The following is a 24,697-nucleotide window of genomic DNA, read 5'->3' as shown; positions in this document are numbered from 1 at the left end:
AACTGTTTTGGGGATTCCTTCCGTTCATAACCAACTGGGTGGATTACGTAGAGGCCGGGGTCAGATAGATTGCGGCTAGGTTCGACAGCAGATCAGACTACTCATTGTTAAGGTGTCACTGTCTACTCAGAATAAACATTCGGTAATTTCGTAACCTTTATCACCCCGATTCGTTCCTCACACATGGATCCGTGGTTAGGGTCGCCGATTTTTAATTTTTTCGTTGCGCTGTGGGGGTGCCGGCGATCCAACAGAGTCTACCTTAACTTATTGCAGTGGGGTTTAGGGAGTGAGAACTGGTTCAGACACTCAATCATCCTTTCCATATTTCTTAACACTTGTCACTAGACGAAGAGATTGTTGGCTAACACTTTTGCCTTTAGTATTGATTTTAAAGTATTGATATGTTATCTTTTATGCACAACCGTAAATCTTGGTCCAAATTCATCGATGCATATAATCAACATCTAGTTTCTCCAAAAGTTTTTCTTCTTTAGGTAGACATAAAGGAAATTGAACAGTAAAATCCCAGTTGTGGCGACCATCAAGACAAGCTAACTTCCAAAAGAAGCTTGGTAGGTCAATATGAGCTTAGGTCATTGCTACTAAAGTTCAACTGTTTTTTTCCCTTTGGTTTGATTAAAAGTTGCTTTTAACACTCAACTTCATTCTCCATATTTCTTTTTGTTAAAAAGGAAATGAACATTTTTTCCTATACGCTGCCTGGAAACATGTATATATATATAAATGGAACTTATTTCTGATTCGAGATGCCTCCTAACATTTACACTGTTCTGTAATTAATTTTAATCATGTAATATTAATTCAAATACAAACTTTGCAAGCCTTTAATTGCCTCGTGGGTACTAACATATACACCCATACTGCTTGCCATGATGTTTTCCTCTGCAGGCCCATCCTTATATTTCTTTCAAAAGTAGCAGGATGTGGGCTCAGTATCCAATTCATTTCATTTGCACTGAATGAGGTATTAAAACTTTAAAAGTACAAAATGTTACCAAAGTGTAAAATTGAATTTTTAAAATGCTAATTGTATAAAAAAATATTATGAAGGTGTAAAGTTTAGTTCTACAACCTTTGTAATTTGACATAAAATTGTTTGATTTAATTATTCATATGAAACTAAAATATTTAAATGAATTTTATTAAGAACTAGCATAAAAACTCCACTAAATAGCATACAGAATAATCAATCCATGAATAAACAGAAGCATCAAAGGTAAAATGTTTTGAAGTTCGTCCTTTCACCTCTTCAAATTAAAAATCTGAGGGTGGATATTCTACTAATTAATGAACTTGGTCCAGTTAGATTAGTCCAACCTGTATGAGTAAGGACAATAAATTTTGTATTATTTAATTATTTTTTTATCAATTTTAATTATAAAATATATTAGATTTCTCAAATAAATTTTTGTGTCTATTTATGAGTTATCTAATTAATGGGTTTATTTATGAGTTAGGAAGCTACGTTTTGTCCATTGACAATACTCTCCACCAGTTCATATACATACTACCTAACAATGTTAAAAGAGGGTTTTTTTTTTTCTTTTTGCTAGAGAATAATACAAGGGCAGGTTTAAAAAAATGCAAATGTGGTGTCGAAGGACAATAACTCCGAAATTCTAAATTCATAACCACAAGCAATGTTCAAAACACATCATTGCTAATATGGTGAAGCAATTGTCACTGTTCATTAACTTTCTGAAATAGACGAAGTAACTGAAAATCCACCTGCCAACCCAATGTCTCTTAGCCATCGTTTCGGTAAAAATACATGGAGGTACTTGTACTACTAGTTACATTCTGCTAAAAAATGCATAAATTAATTTTTGTATCTTATTTTAAAGCACAAACTCATCCTTTTGTGAAAATTTATATCTATTTTTACTGTTAAAAATGGTTCCCCTAAGTCGGCATGATGTACACGTGGTGTGGTTGTTTGATTATTCAGTTTGCCACGCCAGTTTTTAATTATAGAAATGTATGAAGTTTTTAATAGAGCAATGAATTTACTCTTTGATGTAAGATATAATAGACTAATTTATTTATTTATTTAAGTAAAGAGAACAAAATAAAATCTGAATAGTAATACATTGCCTCCATGGTATTTTTACCCATCATCTCCTGTGTAAGTTTAAGGCCAAGCTGTTTATAGAGAGTTACTTCTCTTTTTGGCTATTGAGTTAATAGCTTCGACAAACTGGGACTGGGGGCTGCCATTCCATGCCATTTGCCACGAAGGATCTTCTATGCTAATGACACAAAAAGCGCCAGAGTTGATGGTAACATCAAAAGGACAAGACAAGGTCAGGGGATCAGACAAGACCTTGAACATCTCTAATCTTTGAGCTTGTAAATAAGCTTGAATCAGTTGTTTAATGTCAAAAGTAAATTCAACTTAAAACTCATCCCATTCTCCAATTTTATCATTCCGATCCTATCAAATTCTAACTCAAACTTGAATAAAAAATACAATCATGGTCTGAAGAAGAAATTAAAGAAAATTGAAAGTGGTTGTCGGCATGCAATCTCGAAAGTTATAATAGACAATATTCACTGTTGTCCAATTAGGTCCCAAAGTTGTAAGTAAAAAAAGAAAAAAGAAAAGAAAAGGCAATTAGCGGAAGAGTCCTTTTCAAAAATACAGCTCTCCCTCTTCTTCCTTCGAATCAGGAACCGACACATTTGACATTGGCCATAACACCCGCCCTTTGCAGTTTCCAAAACACCCCAAAAAAAGATAAACAAGAATATTCTTTGCTCTGCTCCTCAAAATCCCACTTTTCTTATTCCCTTATATATCATTTTCAACCGACAATAAAGACGCCAGAATTCTTCATCTCTCTCGTTCTTTTATTTTTTTCCTTTCATCCCAATTCTTAACCATAAACCAAGGTAGCATGGAGCTTTTACTTGAATTTTTGTTTACTCTTTCTCTTTCCTTTGTTCTTTCATTTATTATTGCTAAGCTTCTTTCGTTGTCTTCTGTCATTGATCAACATCTCGAGGCTGTTTCAAGATGTATGGAGGTCCCAAATAAGTCCGAAAAATGCGTTCTAGAATGTGAAAAGGGAATTGGGTTTGTTTCAGAAGTTGTAAAGTTTGATGCTTTAGGTGAATCTGCGGAAGAAAAGGGTACCCTTGAAGAGTGTTTGAATGATAATCATGGACCAACAAAAATCTCAGAGGTAACTGTTGAAGAAATCAGTTCTGGTGAAGAGAATTTTGGTGATAAAACCACTGAGATAGGATTAGCTGAAGAGGATGAAGAAGAGATTGAGGTGTTGGAAGATTGCTTAAACAAGGGTTTATCTGATGACGACTGGGAGGGGATTGAAAGAACTGAATTGGAGAAGGATTTTGGTGCTGCAGTGTGTTTTTTGGAAAGTAGAAACAATGCTGATCAAATTTTGAAACTTGGCGATAATCTAAAGATGCAATTATATGGACTCCAAAAGGTTGCCACTGAAGGGCCTTGCCATGAGACTCATCCTATGGCATTCAAGTTGTCTGCTCGTGCAAAATGGTAAAAATTCTCCTCTGAATTTGAATAAAAGCCCTTCAAGTGTTTGCTTTTTATTCTTAACTGCAGTCCTGTATATGAGGATTAGATATAAGGTTGATTTAAATGTCTCAGCTAAAAATCCACAAGTACATTGACATTCAGAGTATTACCTCGCTTCAGATCTAATCTTATGGACAATGGAATCAGATTGTAAGGTGTAATCCGCATGGAGAATGTGCTTTTGTGGCTCATTAAGAATCTGAAGAAACCGGTTTTCATTGTGACAGGAATGCCTGGAAAAGACTTGGGAACATGAGTCCAGAAGCAGCCATGGAGCAATATATCACCCTTCTTTCAAGAAGCATCCCTGGATATGTAAGCTCGCTTTCACCAATTTGCTGTCTACAGTGATTTTGCATCGAGGGAGGGTTCACCATAAATGTTGCTTTGCTTGTTTGTTTGTGTTGCAGGGGGAGAGTAAACAGCATTCTGCAGATGTCAAAGCACCTTGGAAGCTGCCTTTGGATGCTAAAACAATGCCAGCAAACCAAGCAATATCTGTGGATTCCTACAGGTAACTTTCATCTATAATTGGCTCAGACCAATTATTCTTAAACCCAACTTTTCTCGCTCGGCTTACGTTTTTTTTTTCATTGGTGTGCAACTCCTACAGGACTTTTAATGAGGGGACAATGTCTACTGTATACACTTCTTGAAAGGGTATTGCATGTTGATGTTTTATGTTGTATATATTCTTAGTATCAAATTCAATGCTAAACAGTATGGAGGAAATTTCAGCATATGATTCCATACTTTGCTCCCCGGACTCGGGGGTATATGTCGGTCGAATTTTTAAGTTTTTCATATATATTGTACTCATGTCTGAAAATGAAACAGCTTAGGATGATTCATTAAGCCGAATCATCCCAAACAATCAGAAGCTACAAACTGGAACTGGAATGTAGTTATTTAATTTAAAGAGGAGAATTTGTGAATATGTAGACAGGTGGCTTTGAACTTGTCGACACTGTAAAGCTAAACAATATATGCTATCAAAATATTACGCCAAATTTGGGAAATTCAGGCGAACCAAACCAAACCAAATGACTATCAAACATGCAGTCATATCAAGTCCTTATGAAACTTGTGTTCACAAATTCAGGATGACATCTGGTGTTGGTTGGCTCATCATCAACCATCACCCATCTCCCAGCTTCAAACAACCATGGATGAAGAGGGGTTTCTTCAAGATTTTCTGGAACTTCTGCTTAGTTATTATTTCTCACTAAAGAACTAATTCTTTTCAGATCCCAGAGGGCTGATGTTTTGATTCGTTAGATGTTCCTCTGTCAACAATAAAGAATATGTGTTCTGATTCGTATTATTATTATTAGATTGAATCCCTAACTTGCATAACAATTAAAGAGGTAGAGTAGAGTTGCTTGCAAGCAGAGTATAACGATCCAATTTACTTCCATTATGAAGTAAATACATTTAAAATTAAATTTAGATTTATGCAGAAAACGAAATATGTTACACATAACATTAAAAAAAAATACATAATTGGTTTGTTTTATAGATGCATATTGTGTGATTCAACGGCATATAATCAAAATAAGTTGATAAGTTTTGTTTATGAATTTTGGATCCAATATATCCGTATTTTGCATAAATTTAGATAAAATTTAAAAGCAATAATTTGAATATCTCCTATGTTTTACAAAATAAAATTAATATTTAATATTTTTTACATTAACACCTTTTTGTTTCGAAAACAGGCGGCCCATCTTCGCTGCTTTAATATTTGAGGCTGAAAATATTATTTATGACATCAAAACGAACCGTTTTATAGCATCCTCTGGAACGGTAAAACGGCGCGTATTTCAAACTCCAGAAGATCCAACCTCCGCTTCCTTTCTCACTTGTCACTTTTCTCCGATCCGATCTAGGGTTTGTCCGTCGGAGATCGAAATGGGCGTTGTAATCGAAAGCTCCGTTTGGGTACCTAGTTCTTCCGTCTACATCTTCATTTTCCTTTCTTGTTTCTTCTCACTTTCTCTCTTCCCTTTCTACCTTTCCAAGCACGCCCCTACTAAATCACCTCCTTTCTACGACCACCCAACCTTCGCCTCTTCTCTCCGCTTCCAACGTTACTTTCTCCTTCTCTATTCCCTCGCCTCAGGTAAAATTTTTTTTCTTTTTTTCTGAATTGAAAGGGAAAAAAAGTTTATCTGATTTCTACATAATCGTTTTCGCAGTGTTGGAAGGATTATGGTCTGTGTACGGAGAGTTTGAGCTGGTTTACTATGGAATTACCAAGGAAGATACAGTGACGTTTATGCTTGTTGGATTTGGAGCTGCTCTTTTTGTCGGTAGTTTCTTAGGCCTTCTCTCTGATTTAATGTGAGTAAAACTTAATCTTTCCATGTTTCTATTGCCTTTTTTTTCAGTGAATTAACCCAATTTATTTATGAATCGTTGGGTGATATAGATTCTGAAAGTTTTGATTATTTTTTCTTTATTTTTTGTTATTCATGTAGAGGTCGAAAGAAATCTTGTTTGGTGTTTTATATCTTTCACCTTGTTGTTGGGATATGGAAGAGGATTACATCAAGTCCTAGCTTTTGGGTAGCAAATGTGTGTTTATCTTTGGCAACATCAATATTTTCCTTCAGTTTCGAGACATGGGCTGTTGTTGAACATGACAAGGTTGGTGCAAAGATACTTTCAGTTCTCTCTGTTGATACATTCCTCGGTTTGCAATCCAAAAGCGACAAGTTTGAACATAATGGTATCAACTTTCTTTGGGTTTTTTTCTCCAGGGTCATAGGCAAGATCTTTTGAATGAAACATTTTGGTTGATGACTTTTTTCGAGTCTGCGGCTTTGATTGGAAGTCAGGTGATGAGCAATTGGATGGTGGGTGGTAATTTGGAGAAAGAAATTGCATGTCCTTCCACTGCAGCTATTCTTACGGCAATAGTAGGCATTATCTGTATTTCCAGAGTTTATGGTGGGAGTCCTCAGACAGTGACCTTTAAGGAATATAAAGTGTCCTTTTACTCATATATCCTTTGTGGTAAGAATTTTCTAGTTCCATTAATTGTTTTTAATTTGTTCAGGGAAGCATTCTTGTAACATTGAACATTTTAATATGGCAATTTTAGCAGCCATTTGAAATTAGCTTGATTTGTTACTAAACACTATGAATTATAGTATTAAATGTGTTTCCCATGATTAAATACACGAAACTGTTTTAGATTGGAGTTGCTCCTGAGTTCACTCTCCTTTAAATTTCTTTTACGGGTGATGACGGGTTTGATTGCTACATAATTGTATGATGGAATACTCTTACCAGAAAAGAAAAATGTTTTGACTAGCTAAACTGCTTATGTTCTGCAGATAGAAGGATATGGTTACTAGCATGCGCACAATCTTGCCTTCATTTCTCCATAGTAGTTTTCTGGATTCTCTGGGCCCCGACACTGGTGGTAAGATCATATCTTTTGTTGAGAAGAATGTTTGCTTGGTTCTCAGTTTTTTTAATTCTTTTTGTTAAGTTTTGAACTTGTCATCTTGGAAGCTTTATGTCTTTGAAACCTATCAATTTAAGATAATTTTTTCATGTGTTACAGGCTGATGGTCGAGAAGTGTATCTAGGGTTGATGTATCCATGTCTGTTGGGGGCAAGGATGTTAGGAAGTACACTGTTCCCATGGTTTATTAATGCACCACTTCGAACTGAGGATTGCTTGGTATATGCATTTATCATACAGGGTCTTCTTTTGTCTATAATAGCTTTTGATTACCAGGTATGTGTACTATGCCTCTATATCTATCTCAATAAATATATAAATTATCATATATATATAAATTAGGGCCACTTGTTCTTAGTCCACCCATAGCCTCAGAGTTCTGTGGTTTGGATTGCAGGAAATTGGAGCTCTGGTGACACAGTATTTTTTGTTCCATGCCTGCGTTGGCCTAATTCTGCCTTCACTTGCAAGATTGAGGACCATGTACGTTACAAGTTTTTGAAGTCGTTTTTTTCAACACCATGCCTCTTATTTGTGAAATTTTAGTTTTAAGTCACTGTGCTTTTAATCATTATTTTTTAGGTATGTGCCAAATGAGTTGCGTGGAGGAATGATAAGCCTTTCCCTAGCTCCCACAAATGCTGCAATTTTGTTTATTCTGATGCAGGTGTGTCCTTGACCCAATTTATGCATCCGTGCACATTTTATATTCATGGATGATTCGTTTTACTGGAAAGAGGGGAAATGGCAGTATGAAACCTGATACACCTCTTCTGCCCCTTTTTATCTGCTGTTGTAATAATTTGGTTAAGAATTGTGAATTAGGGCTGACCAATGTTTATCCCTAGACCTGAGCTCTTGAGGATAGGAAAATTGGACATGAGCACTCACTGAATCTTGTGGGAGAATATGGAATATGGTAATAATGCAAATTTTCTGTTTTTCCTAATGAACTAACTGTCTAGCTTCGTAATGTTGCAGAGAGGCTATTATAGGACTGTTGAGAATTCAGAAGTGATAGCGTTTGCTGCGGTTGGATTGTTCGCGGCAGCTGGTTGCATGTATGTTTTGAAGCGGTTGGGAAAGCAACCATATCAAAACTGGCATAAATTATGATTTTCCATTTCCCATTTTTGCTGGCATTGATGGTTTACTGGAATCTATAATTAATGGCCGATCAATTTGAAGGATCAAACAGCTTTATCGTGGACCTTCAAATTTCTAGTGAATCATATGCAAGGAGGCATTTAACCTATGCAAAAGAGATGAAAGGGCAGAACAGTTTGAAGGATTAGCCAAGTTATCGCAATAACCTCGCAAGATCACTCTGGAAGAAAATACAAGCAACACCGTAATTCAGCCAGTAACAATTGACCATCAAACCCTGCAGGTTTTGTGTTATATCTAATACAAGTGAATATGTTTTGCATTTGAAATTTTGCCTGAAGGTGCAGTTGAAAGGTGGATTGATGTAGCAGAGGGCCTCTCAGTGTTAAGCAGGTTTGAGATTTCACCCAGTATTTGAAGTCATTCCAAGAACAGTGTAGTTCAGATAGATTCTTAGATCTTAATTCATACTTCTGAGAATATTATTATTTACTTTGATATTATGTACATGAGAAATCTGTATAAACTGATTCTAATTTTTTTCAGCAATTACATGAGAAAAGGAATAACCATATGTGAAACAAGCGTTCATATTGAGACTAACTGGAAAAGTTAATGGCGATATGAGGAGAAACCAGTCAAAAACTCTGGGACAACTTGACTGATGGGAAGGGATCGATCCCTAAAAAAAATCTTTTTGATCTCTGATCCATTTCGTAACCACCCATTTTTCACCTTTGATTACGGGACAGCTGGTATGAAGTGATGCCTGCCAAAGCACATTGACAGCATGATGAAACGTGAAATTAACAAACAAATATTAAAACTGCAGCCATACAAATAGTGGAGAAAATGGGTACCGTATCGATCGTATTATTGGGAAACAATGAATAGAACAGAAACCCATCTCCGATGCGTGGCTTCACTTTCAGACCTATACACTTCTTGAAATCATAACTTCCATCCATATTCAACCCATTCTGGACATTGTTCATAGCATTTATATATTGCAGTCAGAAACAACAACTGGGCAATGGGAGAAGCATCAGTTTTGATTCTAAAATCTTACTTCGAATGGAAATGCAGTTTCCCCTCCTCCTTCAACCTCTGACAGATATACTAAAAAGGTAGCAACCTATTTTCGTAACTAGGTCAGCATAAATCTATGATGTAAACAATGAAAATACATATACATAGGTGGTGTTTAAATTGTTGATTTGATTAATACCTGAATTGAATTAATTAAAATCATAAAAGTTTTAATTAATCGAATAAAAAAATTTTCAAAATCTTTTAATTGACCGAAATAATTTTAGTTAATACGGACGGTTAATTGAATTAATTGAAAATTTTACCTTTTTTTTTCATTTTGTTCAAATAAATTTGAAACATGAAAAAAAATACCATTGCAATATTATTTTTATTTGCTTTTAATTAAAAAAACAAATTACAAATAATAACACTAATTTAAAACCATAATAACAAGTACTATATTAAAAAAAAATGAGACTTGAGTGATGATTGATGAAATGGAAAAAGAAAATAGTCAAAAGAGGAATAGAAAATGATCTGGTGTCCCATCCAACACTGATTTGAGTTTGACATGGGAAGAAAAACATTTAGGGCTTCTTTCTTTCTTTTCTTTTTTTTTTAATTTTTATTTATTTATTAGTTTAAAAATATATAGATGTATTATGATTTTAAGTTCACTATAATAATTTGTATAAATCCAACTAAGTTTAAGTCTATTCTTTAATTTTTATATTTCGAACTCATATAATACATTCGGTGGCCGACCGAATTATTAATGCCCCTAAAAATACAGAGAGAAAAAGCAGCAGAAGCAAGGACATAACATACCCTTTGGCTCTTTTGGGGACCGTATTGTTCGACAGGGAACGCATCAAGATGTGAATCGTACTTTTGTCCCAACTCATAGCGCAGAACATTAAAATGCTAAAACCATGACATTGATCCCCCCAACAACGTAAGACCAATTAACCAAAGCTGGTCTGAAAGAGACAAAGAGGGAAGCAGTAAATATTGTTTTCAAGTTACCTCATAGTGAGTCCTTGGAAGCTTTGTAGCCTTTGCTATTTTCTCTTCAATGGCGTCCAAAACTCCAGTAGGATCGTCAGAAACACTAAGAAACGTGCCCATACTGTGTTTTAACATGGAAGTTTTAGCTTAGCTATGTAAAAAAAAAAGCATTGTTACAACAAACAACATCAAACAGTTAGCGTACCTACAAAGTTGGAACCCCAACATACCTTGTTCTAACATCCTGTGGACCTTCTGATTCCCCTTTCCGCAAAGCTAATTTGGAAGGTGCAAGGTATGGTTTTGCCAAGTTAATTATATGTTGGCATTGCTCCAGAGTTGCGAATTTCGGAAAATAAAAAGCACGTGGCCTCCAACTTATAACCTGCAATGAATCAGATGATGAAACATCATAAAGATAAGAATGATTTACGATGAATATCGACAACGAAACCCAACCTGAAAAGGAATAACAGAAATAGAATCATCTCCAGTTTTTCCATGTCCCATCAACTCATACTCCACTGAATTAAGCAGCTGCCTCCCTCTCTGCCTTACTCCAGAAACCTACTTCCAAACAATCGGATTAAACAAAAAGATGAAAACAACATTAAAGAATTATATGAGGAAAAGAAAAGATCACCTGAGAGCGAAGGCTTGAACAAAGGAAGCCAAAAACGAAGAAGAAGCAACAGAAAACAATAACAGCAGGAAAATCAAGCTTTGTTTTGGTAGTGTTCCAGTGCCAGTAAGCTTTGCCTTTGGCTTTAGCTTTAGGAGTATAATCAGAGGTTGACATTTCTGAAAGACTAAAAGCTACGTTGTTGTTTGTAGGGTTGCAGGAAACAGGGCGGGAGTTTTTTCATTTATAAAATTGAGAAAGTAGAATTTCCAGAAATAGTAATGAATGGGAATGCATGGAAATGAAATTAAAGCCGATCTGTACGTAGATTTGTGTTTGTAATCTGTTTGTTTAGCCAACGGGATTTTGGTTTGGGTCAATAGGATAGGATTATGAATAGTAAAGACATTAATTTTGGATTGAAATAAGTGTTTCTGAATTTAATTAATATTATTTCAAAGTCAACTCAGAAATGATATCTATGATACTATGTGCTGCACAAAGATTCCCAGCCAACCCAGCACACTCTCATTGGACTTTTTACCCTTCAAATCCGTCAAATTAAACCACAGAAAGTAGCAGGCAACAACGCTCTCTGTTCTATTGCAACGGGTACTTGAAAATTTTGTTTATTTACAATTTACATCCCTCAAACATTGACTTAATTCATGGCTCCTGATTTGGAGTTGGATTGAAACCATAAAACCATGCAGAACACCCAAATGGGCTGCGGAAAGAAAAACATGTCAAAATTCAATCAACTTTTCATGATGGCCCATGCTACACTGGCAATTCAAATTTTAAAGTAACAATTAATTATTAATTTTAAAATATTTATATTATCAATATAATAATTAATTTTATTTTGAATTTAAGGATAATACAATTTAAACTCATCCTATCAAAACATAAATTTTATATTTTGAGTTAATTGTACCAGACATCTTCAAACTATGGTTATTATTTTAAATTAGTCCTTAAATTTCAAAATGTTCTAATTATGTTCCCGAATTATCGATGTTATATCAAGTCCTTCCATTATTGGAACTGCTAATTCAACCATTAAATGACATGTAAAATCTCATGTGACATAATTTAAAATGAAAATTTTAAATAAAAGTAAAATGTTGTCGCATATCTTTCAAAATTAAAAGCTAAAAATAAAGTAGAACTGGTAGGGGTGTGCATAATTCGGGTAAAACCGAAAAAATTTGGTTAACCGAATGAATTTGGTTAATCGGTCGGTTAACCGAATTTTTTCGGTCGGGGGTCGGTTAATTTTTTTATGATTTTTTGGTTAACTGTTAATTCGATTTGAAACCGGTCGGTTAACTAAATTTTTTCGGTTAACCGAAAAAATTAATAAATAAAATTATCCAACCAAACCCAATTACCCAACCCAATTACCAACCTAACCCAATTATTCGGTTAACCGAAAAGATTAATAAATAAAATTATCCAACCAAACTCAATTACCCAACCCAATTACCAACTCAATCCAATTATCCAACTCAATAAAACTAAGCCCCGTTCTCCTATGCTTAAGTGATGGGCTTTTATATGAAAAAACACTTTTCCATCAAAAGCAGTAAAGAACCCATTTCATTTAGAACTAAAATTTTAACTTATTGCAAGTGCTTTTCAGCAAATGAAAAGCAGAAATATTTAGCTTTTCCAGCTAAAAAGAACTTTTGGATTGTTCTTTTACATTTTTAGCCACACCACACGTTTGTTCTTCTCTGCTGGTTCTTCTCTGCTGGTTCTTTTTTGCTGGTGCTGGTGTTCCTGACGGCTACCCTTTTTCCTCCAAATTTTGTTCTCTGCTGGTTCTCTGCTGGTGCTGGTGTTCCTCTACTTGTTGGTTCTTTGTTCCTCTTCTCCACTTCTCAAAAGCCTCTGGTTCTTTGTTCCTCTTCTCCCCACCACAGGTGAGTTTATCTTCTTCTTTTTTCGTCTGGGTAACTCTATTTTTTTCACATTTCTTTTACTGCTGGTGATGTCTTGGGAAATTCTGAATATTTTTTTTATTTTTTCCTTATTTATGAGGTTATTGAGAAAAATATAGACATTGAAGGAATAAAAGAGAGAAACCAATTGATTTTTATATTATTCTAAATTGATTTATTAATAATTTGATTCGGTTTGAGTACTCTTTGGTTCTAGACTACTGAATTTCTGCTTTCATTGACGTGATTGTTGCTCCTCAACTCTGTTCCACCATTGAATTGCAACTTCAAAACTAGAACTTTTCTAGGTTCAACCGTAGGTTTTCACTTAAAATAAACTTCTACCATGACTTCCAATCCTAATATTCTTCAACGTGTACCTTCCCATGAAAATTATCCACTTTTTATCTTCACTCATCGACCACTCAATTCTAGGGCTCTTCCAATTCATCTCTTGCAAAATCTATGAAGACAAGGGTTATAAGTGGAACCTCCATTAGTGCCCATTTGAATATCCACGTCATTTTGTTGTCACAAAGCTTGTATTATCTACAACAATTCTTCAGTCTGCACCTCATCTTGAACACTGGGCATCCAATCATAGCTTTAAAAACAATTTCTAACATAAGCTTTGATGCCTATTTGATGGAAATTAAGAAAATATGATGAATCGACAAGGATTATATATTATCTTTATTAAAACTCTATTAATGATAATAAATCTATTACGAAAAATTATATTAATCCTCTAATAAAATATTTATACGAAAAAACTCCATTTACTATGCAATGGAAAATTTTTCCATGTTTTTGAGCAAGAAGTTTTACCCAAAATATTTATATGAAAAACTCCATTTACTTAAGCAAAAGTTGCTTCTTTTATCTTTCTCTTTCTTTGTTGAGTAGCATTGTCGGTTCTGTTGGTTATTTTAATATTATACCTATATATAACACTAATGTGTATATTCTACTATTATTATTAATTAATGGTGGGAGAGTGTATCAAAATGGAGTCACCCATAATATTTTTTAAATAGTTAATTGATACAAAAAATAGATGTTTCCCTTAGAATAAGGACATACATATCTTTTACTGTTATTTTTTCATGCATATAGTTAAAATTTTGATACATATGTAAACAAATATACTTATGTGACATTTGATTTTCTTGATTGCTTTATTGGCTGAAACGAATCTGTTCGTATACACAATAGATGAGTACTTCAGCGGTTGAAGTTAGTGATGAAAAAGTGAAAGCAATGTGGGATAAGAGATTAACTGAAATATTTTGTGATGTTTGTATTAAAGAGATATTGAAAGGCAATAGGCCTGGTACTCATTTCACAAAAGATGGATGGTTGAAAATAATGACCACCTTTGAGAAAGAAATGAGCAAGGGTTTTTCACAAAGACAACTTAAAAATAGGTGGGATGCCCTAAAAAAGAATAGAAAGCTTGGAAGAAACTTAAAGGCGAAGATACTGGTCTAGGGTGGAATCCTATAAAAAGAACTGTTGATGCATCAAATGATTGGTGGGAGAGTAGGCTCCAGGTACATTAATAATTCTGAATATTTTTATTTTTTTCCTTATTTATGAGGTTATTGATAATTACTGTTATTAAACTATCATTTTATATGTAGGTTGTGCCTGAAGCTAAAAAATTTAGAACATTGGGCATTGATCCTGAATTCGAAGCGAAGTTGGACCAAATGTTCATGGGGATAGTTGCAACAGGTGATAAAGCATGGGCACCTTCTTCTGGTACACTCCGTATTGATTTTTTTGAGGATGTTAACAACGAAATACCTGAAGAGAATGAAGAAGAAAATATGAGAAATAATGTTCACATTTTAAATGATGTTCACATTTCAAATGATGTTCACATCTCAAATGATGTTCAAATTGATGAAAACGGTTAAAAAAGAAAAAAAACCCTGAGATATCAAGTTCACGTTTTAAAACTGGAATAAAGAAATCCTCAAAGCAAATTGGAGGGGCTGCAAGATTATCTAGTCAAATAGAAAAATTATGCAGTGCAGCTGACAATATGAGTCAAGCCACATCTAGTTTGACTCTTGTTATATATCCATATGGTATTCCACAAGCAGTCAAAATGCTTGATAGCATGTCGGAAGAAGTTCTAGAAGCTAGTCCGCTATACTTTTTCGCACTTAAATTACTGCTCAATAAGGACAAGCGAATTATTTTTTTATCAATTAATCCCAAGATTAGAGCTTTGTGGCTTAAGACTGAAATGGAGGATAGTTGAAAATTTTCTGATCTTCTAAGGTTCAAAGATATCTATTATGTGACTAGCTGACAATGCTAACTAGTTTTATCAATAGTTATTTATGTTTTGTTTTTGGATATTGAATTTATGTTCTACTTATTTATGTGTAATCTAGTTTTATTAATAGTTGTTTATGTTTGGTCTTTAGATATTGAATTTATGTTCTACTTATTTTTATTAAATTAGTTTTATCAATAGTTGTTTATATATGATTTTACAATGTAAATTTATTCACAGGTGATGAGTATAGTTGACGATTGCAGCGGTGATGAAAGTGATGAAGAAAGAGAAAAGAAAGAGATTTTACAACGCATAGAATGTTTTAACTGATTATTTGTTGTTGCATCTTCTTCCGTGCAATTATATTACGAGAAGTATATATTGAGGCAACCATGCATGGATTCAAAACAGTCAGGTGAGACATAGATCCGAGAGATCCTTGATGGTCACGAATCACGTTGTATGATTAATTTTAGGATGTCTAAAATGGTATTCACAAGTTTGTTGAGAGTTTTGGAGACAAGATACAACTTGCAAACTTCAAGAAACATATCTTCTAGTGAAATGTTGGGAATTTTTTTTATACATCTTGGGCACCGGAGCAAAAGTTTCCCAATGTCGAGAAAGATTTCAAAGATCTGGATCAACAATAAGTCGACACTTTGCAATTGTGCTTGATAAAGTTTCAAGGATGACCACTGATCGAATTGCACCTGAAGATCCTTTTTTTAGCTCAATACCCGAACAAATACGTAAAGATTCTAGATATATGCCGCATTTTAAGGTTAAAATTTAATTTTATATTATTATAGCTTGATATATTTGGTCAACTAAAAATATGCACGAGAGTAATATGATTATTTGTTTAGGATTGCATAGGTGCAATTGATGGTACTCACATTGCGGCTATTCTTCCACCAAATGAACAAATTCCCTATATTGGAAGAAAAGGTATCCCGACTCAAAATGTTATGGCAGTATGTGATTTTAATATGTGTTTCACATTTGTCATGGCTGGATGGGAAGGATCGGCACATGACACTAGAATATTTCTTGATGCAATTCGAGATCCAAAATACAAATTTCCGCACCCACCAAATGGTTAGATATTTTATTTATATGTGATTTTTTAAATAATAAAGTATAATTTCTTTAATTGATAATTTTTATAAAAAAATTCTTGAATTAATTGTTTGTTATATTATGACTTGTAGGAAAATATTATTTTGTTGATTCTGGATATCCTCAAATGAAAGGTTATCTTGGACCATATAGAAGTTAGCGATATCATTTACCTGACTTTCGTAGAGGTAGACCGATATCTGGTAAAGAAGAGATATTCAATCATTCACATTCATCATTACGTAGTGTGATTGAACGAACTTTTGGTGTTTTGAAAAAAAATGGGTCATTTTAAGGGATATGCCAAGTTATAGTTTTGAAAAGCAAACGATGATCATTGTTACTACAATGACGATACACAATTTTATCTGAAAACATGTTGGTCGAAATGATGCAGATTTTATGGAATACGAAGATATTAACTGGGCATATGAGAATAATATTGATTCAGAAAATGCGTATGGTCGAGAACGACGACGACGACGACGACGATGATAGTGATGATGACGGTGAATCAAACAATTTTAGTGGTTTTGAAATGGAATTAACAAAAGATGCTATAGCTTATAGTTTAATGAATTCACTTTAAATTGTAAATGCTATTGTAAAATTTTTAGTATTTATATCTGATATATAAATATTGTCCCCTTTTTAAAACTTCAATCCAAATATATGTAATATTTTAATTTGTTAGGTTTCTATTTTCTATGTTATGTTAATATCTAATATGAGTTATATATTCAAATACATAAAATAATACAAATGTGTTAAAAGCATTAATTAAAAATAAAAAATAATTTTTATAATAATACAATTGTGTCAATATCTAATTACAAATATTTAATTATTATATTTAAATATTTAAATATAGTTTATATATTCTAATTAAATTTAATAAATAATTAATATTAATTACTTAGAAATATTTAAAATTAATATTATATATTAAAATATTAACAATAAGTTATAATAAATTATTTTTTATATTTTTGCTAAAATATCATAATATTAACTTATTTGAACATTATTTAAATACATATTTGTTACTTTATAATATCATGTCTAAAATGGACATTTTATTCTTCAAAAGCACTTTTCCACAACACTTCTCAAAAGCAATGAAGAACTGGCCCTAAAACTAAAGTCTACCCAATTACCCAACCCAATAAAACTAAAACTAAAGTCTACCAAATTACCAACCCAATAAAAATAAAACTAAAGTCTAACTCTTAAGTATCTACCCAATTACACATGTTTTTTTTTAGGTTTAATGCAAATGGAAATTTTTTGGAGAGAAGAAATGGATATAAATTGAGAATATTAAAGACTTACATTTCAACTATGTGTTAATTTCAAGAATTATGTAATGTTTTTAATTATGTAGTGATTCAAAGCCTTATGTAATATTTTTAATTATGTAGTGATTCAATTCGGGTAATTCGGGTAATTCGGTTAATTCGGTTAATTTTTAACAAAAAATAAAAACCATACAATTTTCGGTTAATTCGGTTAACCGACCTAATTAACCGAAAAAATTTCGGTTCGGTTAAATTTTTTTAAAAAAAATTCAGTTCGGTTAACGGTTAAAAATTTTAGAAGGTCGGTTAGTTCAGTTATAGCTATTTCGGGTCGGTTAACCGAATGCACACCCCTAAGAACTGGAAAAGAGAGAGTGGACAATAGTTTTTGTAAAAGTTTCAAAAACCTTAAAATCGATATTTTTACAACATCCATTTTTCTTTAAAATTTTCATTCTAAATTATGTCATGTAAGATTTGACATCTCATTTAACAGCTAAATTAATTATTTTAATAACGGAAGGATGTTATTGATATAACATTAATAGTTTGAGGATGTAATTAGAATGAGGATCATAGTTTGAAAATATTTTGTACAATTAATTATAGAGATTATATATTACTAGATTGGTTGCACACCCATAATGTGACTGAAATAATATTATGTGACAAATATTTTTATTAAAAATTTAAATTAAAATCAAATTATGTTTTGGTTTTAATGGTAAATTTAAAATTTTCATATGCACCATGATCTTGGTTCAAATCTTATTTTGGGTAATTTTTTTATTGATCTATAAAATAACAAAAACGTTTCCATAATAATGTAACTTACTTTATATATAAAAGGGTATTTTAGTAATTTTTCAATTGAGTTTGTGTCTGATTGACTCGTTACACCTAAAGATTGCAAAACCCAAACTGCCTGATAGATTCTAAATTGATTCACTCCAAATGGAGTGGATTTTTTTGTTTGAAAAGTGGATCCGGGGCGGGGTAAAAATTTTGCTTTTAGATAGTGGGTATAAAGTTGTTATGGTAATTGCCTGCCCCACCCCGACTCGCTCCACTATATAAAACTACCATTTTATCCTTATATATTAGACCTAATTATAGGCCGGGTCAATGCAAAATTTTAGGCCCGTTTTCTAAGTTCAAGCCTAGGTCAGCCCAAAAAATGGGCTTAAAGTTTTGTCCATGCCTAGCCCAAATAAAAAACGCTAAATCCGAGCCCAGCCCGGCCTAAAAAATGAACTCTCAACATTTACATATTGTGTCAATTTAGTCTTAATTTTTTAAAATTTAGTACTTAATGTTTACACATTACCTAAATTTATCATTTTTTACATGAAGATATGTTTTAATACATAATGTGTAAATTAGAAATACTAACTTTCTGTATACTTCAAATGACTAAGAACTTGATATCTCTCAATGATAACTAATTCATTTTTTGTTAGCTTGAGCTGATCGTCATTGATGGAGTAAGTCAAAACTAAAAAAAAAAAAACAAAATTGAATTTTTTTGAAAGTTGTTTCACTTACAATTGGATTGAATTAATGAAGTGGGTATTTTTTATTTTCAAGAAATTGAATTGACTATTTATCAAATTTTGGATCGGTCCTTTTTTTGTTGTTCATTTTTTTCATTAAATAAAACATGGATGCAATGTTAGAAAGGGTCACAAAGAAAAGCAAAACTGAAAAAAGGTTAAATTACACAATGTGTAAACATTGGGGGTTCAATTTTTTAGGACCAAGACTAAGTTGGCACATTATGTATAAATGTTTAGGGTTAAAATTGTTATTATGACAATTCTAAAAACTATCACGTCAACTTTCCATTAGTCATTTAATGGTTGGTAACCAAAAAAAAAAATATTAATGGTTAGGTGACTACCAGTGTAATTTATTCTCTCTTTATATGATATTTATATGAATCTTGTAAATTGAATTTATTACCTACAATATATATAAAAGTACAAGTTTGAATTTTTTTGATTTGATAAAATTATCTTTTATTATTTATCATTTTATTGCATTGACATTTAAATAATTTTATTTTCATTATTAAAATTTGAATATTAAAAATATTTTATAAAATATATTAATCCATACCCATACTACAAAATATTTTTCCTCAAACCTACTCAAATATATTATATCAAGCCTAAACTCAAATAGCATAAACCCAAAATTAACTTGTTATATTTCAAATGTCAAGCCCAAAATAAATAAAATAAACATAATACCCAAACACAATTTGCATAAGTTAAAAACCCAATATTACTTTGTTAAATAAAATTGGAATTTATTTAAAAATCATGTCCAATTGTTAAAATTATTAAAATTATTTTGTTGAATTCAACTTCACTGCAACATTATTTTTTTAGGTGCATAGTTTCCAAGTGAATATATATTATTTCAAAATATCACACTAAAAAATATAACAAAAGAAATTTAAAAATATTAATAATTAAACTTGAATTTTAAAAAAAATTAAATTAAAGAAACACAAAAATTAAAATTAAAATTTATTAAAAATGTAAAGATAATGATGTACCGTATACAATATGCTAGTTAGATGGAAGCCAAGAAATAAGAAAAATTTTGGTTATAATAAAAAGAAAAGATTTATTAGAAGAAAAACTTCTAAAAATCCTAAAAAACAAAAATGTAAGTGTTTTATATGTGATGAAGAAGGTCATATAGCACTAAATTGTCCTAATAAAGAAAAAATGAAAGAAAAATGATTAAAACACTTGAAGAACAAGATTTAGAAATATGTTCAGAAGAGAAAATAAATCTCGAGAAAATATTATATGAATTAATATCATAAACGGATTCTGATACAGATGAAGAATAATATATATTTTTGTTTAATATAGGAAGCAGTTCTAATAATTAGTTAGAAGAAATTCTTAAGAATGAACAACAAGATATAAAATTAGGAAATATAATCAGAGAAGAAAAAGACTTATATGATGAAATGATAGAAATAAAGAATCCTTTCAACTATTAAAAAAAATAACTGATATGGAGATTGATGATTTTCCATCACACATAATAGAAGAAATAAAAAATACGTGGGAAAATTAGAACTCACCAAGACTATCAATCGTAGATGAAATTGAAGAAATAGATCTAGATAATATTCAGGAAGGATAAAAAGACAAATCAATTGGAAGAAACCAATAAAAGAAAAATATCAAGGAAGCAACATGGAAAAGCAACATCCATGTCTAAACAAAAAAGGAAGCAACTTGGGAAAGCAACATCCAAGTTCAGACAAAAAAAGAGGCAACTTGGGAAAGCAACCTCAAGGTTTAGACTAAAAAGGAAGCAATGTGGAAGCAATTACATAACGACAATAACCATCAAATCAATGATGAGATATCATCCATATAAAAAAAACTGTGCGAGATTCAAAGAAAATTAAACAGAATTCAATAACTCTCCTATAAATAGAGATGAAGGAAGCCTAAGAGAGGCATCGAAGTTAGTTAAGAAAACCTTTCTCTATCCACTTCTCATCCACCGTCCTCTCTTCATATCTACTTTTCATTCATCATCATCTCTTTCATTGTAAAAAACATTTTCGTTACTGCTAGTTTTATTTTGTAAATTTGTAATATTATCTATTGTCTCCCGCAACCCTTGTAATTTTTTATAAAATTTGATTAGGTACTTAATAATTATAGAAATTTTTAATTAAGTGTCAACATTGTTATGACACGTTCATGTAATTGTTTACCACGTGCTGTAATGGCAGGAGAATTGGTCCATTCATTTCCGGGCCTCAAGTCTATGGGCTTGTTTAATGTTTTTGGAAATCACGGATTTTTCATGGAAATAAAAACCCAGCTTTTAGTCAACTACAATTAACAAATTTGTCCTTCAATTATTATATTAGAATATATTATTTGATACTTACTATGATGTATATTTTTATATCCAAAAATGATAATCTTAACTTTTTTTTTAATATTTAATTTGAGATGTGAAATTAATTTGATGTAAGTTAATTGTTACTATTATTAAGTTTAAATTTTCATGATTTTTAGTAGAATAATTTAATGTTAATTATGAATTTATTTAATTTATTAAATATAGTCTGATAGAAGATCAACCCTGGATACTGAAAAATTAACACAATGTCAAAATATACAACAAAAATTACAAATATCACATGTCAAATTACGTAGCAAGCATATACAAATGTGTCAACCAAACTCGTGGTATCATGCTTACATTATTAAAAGGAAAAATCTATTGAAATGAATTCAACCTCATTGATTTGTATACTTAAATTTAAGATAGATATTCAACAAATTTGAAAACTTTTTTATTTGTAAACAAAGACTTGTTTCGTAAATAATAGAAAAAAAAACATTCTGGCGTATGGAAAAAAAAGTATTTTTTTATAGCATTTCTCGTTTGATAAAGAGAAAAAAAAATAAGCAAAATGAAGTAAATGAACTTTCGCTCCAAATCTAACCATTTCATTTAATAAACAAAATTAAAAGAAAGTTAGTTGAATGATAAGGATGAAGGCTTACCAATTTCGAAATTTCATATTTGAATCCCGCCCACCCAATGTAAATATATGGAATTCTTTAAATTTATTCTAATTATAATTAATTAATTAGATTTATTGTTATAGTTGTAACTAAAGTTTTTAGAATCAAATTGGTGATTGAATCAGTTAGGTTGTTGTAACATCCCGCTCGACGGAGACTCAATATCAAGTTACTGTTTGGCGTATAAGTTGGTTAAGTCGAGTAGAATTGAGTAAGTAAAGTTTTTGTTTTGGCTGAGTGGCGTACTCTGTGGGATTCGCCGTTTGGCGAACTCTAGGGTTTGATGAACTCTCCTGTTAAGTACCTGCCCACCCTAGATGTTTTGGGCGAACTCGTTAAGTTCGCAATTTTAATAGATTTATTTTTATATTTAGTGTTTATTATGATGACTTAGTTAGTCATGTTGAGGTTAAGTGGAGACCTAGTTAGAACTGAACTAGAATACTGTAGATGACTAGACTTAAAACTTGTTATGTGCGTTTAATCATGGGAATCAAGGGTGTTAATGGGATTATCTGATTTTTCCACTAAACCTTGTCTCCGTTGCATGGGTATATAAGGATATCGTTGGCTATCATGAGTCACCTTTACATCTTCTTCTTCCCAGAATTACTCTATAAGTTTCTGAAAAACCTTTTTGTAGAAAGTTGCAGTGAAGAGGGTTCTCAATGTTTAGTGAGTACTTATGTTTGTACCAGCTTACTGGTAATTTCTAAAAAACCTTTAGGCTAATATTGAAGAGATTCATGTGTTTATAATACTGTATGCATAGACCTCAGAATTGTTCGTGAGGAAGGAAACTTCCTGATTCAGGGTTGTTTGATGTCGATTCTTGCATGCATGTTAAGTTTCGATAGTTTAATGATCTAATAGGGATATTTATCTTTCTTTTAGCTCAAGAAGCTAACGAAAGTCCCAACAACAAGTGTAAAAGACCTGCTAAGTAGATCACTGTACTAGATTTTCTAGTGAGTTCCTTCTTACTTCTATGTGCTATAAATTCCATTTTTGTATATATATTGTGTAATGTTGAGTATGACTCCTATTTTAGTCAAATTTGAGAAATAATCTTTTAGTTAAACTTTGTTTATTTGTTTTAATCAAACTCTAATTAGTCTAGATTATTTTATTATTATTTGACCTATGAATTTAGTCTATAAATAGACTCTTTTACAACTTTAGAAAATACACCCATTAAATATTAAAACTCATAACCCATTTAGAGAATTTTGTGTTTACGTTTTAAGGGTTCTTTGTTTTCGGGTTTTCGAGGTTTAATTTTTATCTCTATTTTTTGTACTCTTCGTTCTTTTGCCATTATAGTAAAATTATATTTGACCGTGGTTTGTTTATCCTCTTTGGAGGAATTTTTCTATGTTAAATTTGTGTGTTTAATTTTTCAATTTATTCTACTATTTTTTTACTCGTTGCTTAATCGAGTTGATTCCCAACAAGTGGTATTAGAGCAAGTTCAATTTTCATAAATCAACCAGTTTAAAAATGGCAGCAACAAGGTTTGAAATTGAAAAGTTCGATGGTGAGACAAATTTCAATTTGTGACAAGTTCGAATGATGGCAATTCTAGTTCAATTCGGCTTGAAAAAGGTTGTTACCGGGAAAAAAACCTGAGAATCTAAATAAAACTGAATGAGAAGAGGTTGATAAAAAGGCTTTGTCTGCAATCCAGTTGTGCCTCGCGAATACAGTATTGCAAGAGGTATTGATGGAGAAGACCTCATCTGCATTGTGGAAAAAGTTAAAAACTCTTTATGCGACTAAGTCTCTGGCTAACTGTTTAGTGTTGAAACAACGTCTATTTACGTTTCGCATGCATAAAGGTGAGCTTCTTAGAGATCACTCACATCAGTCAATTCATTACTCTTTTAAATGATTTAAAGAACGTTGAGGTTTAGATTAACGATGAAGATCAGGCTTTGCTATTATTGTGCTCTTTACCCCATTCATACAAGTTTTTCAGGGAGACCCTGATTTATGGTAAAGATAAACTCTCGTTCGAAGATGTGAACGGTCATTTGTTGAGTAGAGACAAAATCGATGATGAGTTTAGTTTGGATAGCAAGGCAGATAGGCAAGCTTCCGTTTTGGTAGCATCAAAGAAATGAGACAAAAGATGTCACTATTGTAAAAAAATAGGTCACGTCAAAGTAGATTGTTATAAACTACGAAATAAAAGAGCTGTTTAGAGTAACGAGGAAGATGTAGCTGGTTCTAATTTAGCCGATGAAAGCGGTGATGATTTCTTGTTAGTGTCAATGAGCGATAACTCCAAGCTCACGCCTGAGTGGATCGTAGATTCGGGATGTTCTTTCTATATGTATCCCATAGAGAATGGTTCTTCACATACAGTTCGGTTGAAGGTGGAGTTGTGCACATGGGAAACGATTCATCTAGTAAGGTAATTGGTATTGGTACTATTAAAATTAGGATACACTATGGGATGATTAGGACACTATCAGATGTCAGGTATGTACCTGATTTACGAAAGAATCTCATCTCTTTGAGTATTTTAGACTTTAAATGATGTAGAATCAACATCGAGTCGAGTGGCATTAAAGTATCTCGTGGAGCTCTCATTTTGTTAAAAGGTAAAAGAATCGGCAGTCTTTA

The 24,697-nt window shown here is 32.1% G+C and overlaps 4 protein-coding genes across 18 annotated transcripts; 3 read left to right on the top strand and 1 right to left on the bottom strand.

Annotated features, from left to right (window-relative positions):
* Window positions 1-2,692: 2,692 nt before the first annotated feature.
* LOC107913267 (acyl-CoA-binding domain-containing protein 3) lies at window positions 2,693-5,441 on the top strand. Of its 4 annotated transcripts, none has more exons than XM_041103987.1 (5): window positions 2,719-2,916; window positions 3,030-3,547; window positions 3,814-3,901; window positions 3,997-4,100; window positions 4,200-4,521. In XM_041103987.1, exons 2-5 carry the CDS (start codon window positions 3,045-3,047, stop codon window positions 4,240-4,242), a joined length of 738 nt encoding a protein of 245 aa, XP_040959921.1. In that variant the 5' UTR covers window positions 2,719-2,916; window positions 3,030-3,044; the 3' UTR covers window positions 4,243-4,521. The 4 variants fall into 4 exon arrangements, with proteins under 4 accessions (XP_040959918.1, XP_040959921.1, XP_040959920.1 ...); XM_041103986.1 differs by adding an exon at window positions 5,305-5,441 and having other exon boundaries at window positions 2,736-3,547; window positions 4,200-4,246; XM_041103985.1 differs by adding an exon at window positions 4,689-4,903 and having other exon boundaries at window positions 2,736-3,547; window positions 4,200-4,246.
* Window positions 5,442-5,497: 56 nt separating this feature from the next.
* Window positions 5,498-8,742, top strand: LOC107913266 (molybdate-anion transporter). 2 transcript variants are annotated; one of them, XM_016841794.2, is made up of 9 exons: window positions 5,498-5,708; window positions 5,785-5,929; window positions 6,067-6,163; window positions 6,349-6,604; window positions 6,928-7,016; window positions 7,161-7,337; window positions 7,459-7,544; window positions 7,644-7,728; window positions 8,043-8,742. In XM_016841794.2, exons 1-9 carry the CDS (start codon window positions 5,498-5,500, stop codon window positions 8,175-8,177), a joined length of 1,281 nt encoding a protein of 426 aa, XP_016697283.2. In that variant the 3' UTR covers window positions 8,178-8,742. The 2 variants fall into 2 exon arrangements, with proteins under 2 accessions (XP_016697283.2, XP_016697282.2); XM_016841793.2 differs by having other exon boundaries at window positions 6,067-6,235.
* Window positions 8,743-8,795: 53 nt separating this feature from the next.
* LOC107913268 (probable prolyl 4-hydroxylase 9) lies at window positions 8,796-11,226 on the bottom strand. The gene is made up of 8 exons (XM_016841799.2): window positions 10,852-11,226; window positions 10,668-10,775; window positions 10,439-10,593; window positions 10,227-10,329; window positions 10,029-10,124; window positions 9,238-9,303; window positions 9,029-9,148; window positions 8,796-8,937 (listed from the first exon to the last, which is right to left on the bottom strand). Exons 1-8 carry the CDS (start codon window positions 11,005-11,007, stop codon window positions 8,851-8,853), a joined length of 891 nt encoding a protein of 296 aa, XP_016697288.1. The 5' UTR covers window positions 11,008-11,226; the 3' UTR covers window positions 8,796-8,850.
* Window positions 11,227-12,400: 1,174 nt separating this feature from the next.
* On the top strand, window positions 12,401-16,889 carry LOC107913265 (uncharacterized). Of its 11 annotated transcripts, none has more exons than XR_001688452.2 (7): window positions 12,468-12,758; window positions 13,992-14,329; window positions 14,420-14,513; window positions 15,307-15,853; window positions 15,939-16,170; window positions 16,284-16,379; window positions 16,589-16,839. XR_001688452.2 is itself a non-coding variant. In XM_041103982.1 (4 exons), the coding sequence occupies exons 2-4, from the start codon at window positions 15,761-15,763 to the stop codon at window positions 16,778-16,780; spliced, it is 507 nt and encodes a 168-aa protein (XP_040959916.1). In that variant the 5' UTR covers window positions 12,444-12,758; window positions 15,307-15,760; the 3' UTR covers window positions 16,781-16,839. The 11 variants fall into 11 exon arrangements, 1 of the variants encoding a protein (XP_040959916.1); XR_005920400.1 differs by having other exon boundaries at window positions 12,469-12,758; window positions 16,284-16,394; window positions 16,589-16,834; XR_001688455.2 differs by having other exon boundaries at window positions 12,401-12,758; window positions 14,086-14,329; window positions 16,284-16,836.
* Window positions 16,890-24,697: the final 7,808 nt, after the last annotated feature.

Source organism: Gossypium hirsutum, chromosome D11 (genome assembly GCF_007990345.1).
Source record: "Gossypium hirsutum isolate 1008001.06 chromosome D11, Gossypium_hirsutum_v2.1, whole genome shotgun sequence".
Taxonomy (NCBI): domain Eukaryota; kingdom Viridiplantae; phylum Streptophyta; class Magnoliopsida; order Malvales; family Malvaceae; genus Gossypium; species Gossypium hirsutum.
This window is presented reverse-complemented; position numbering and strand designations above follow the sequence as displayed.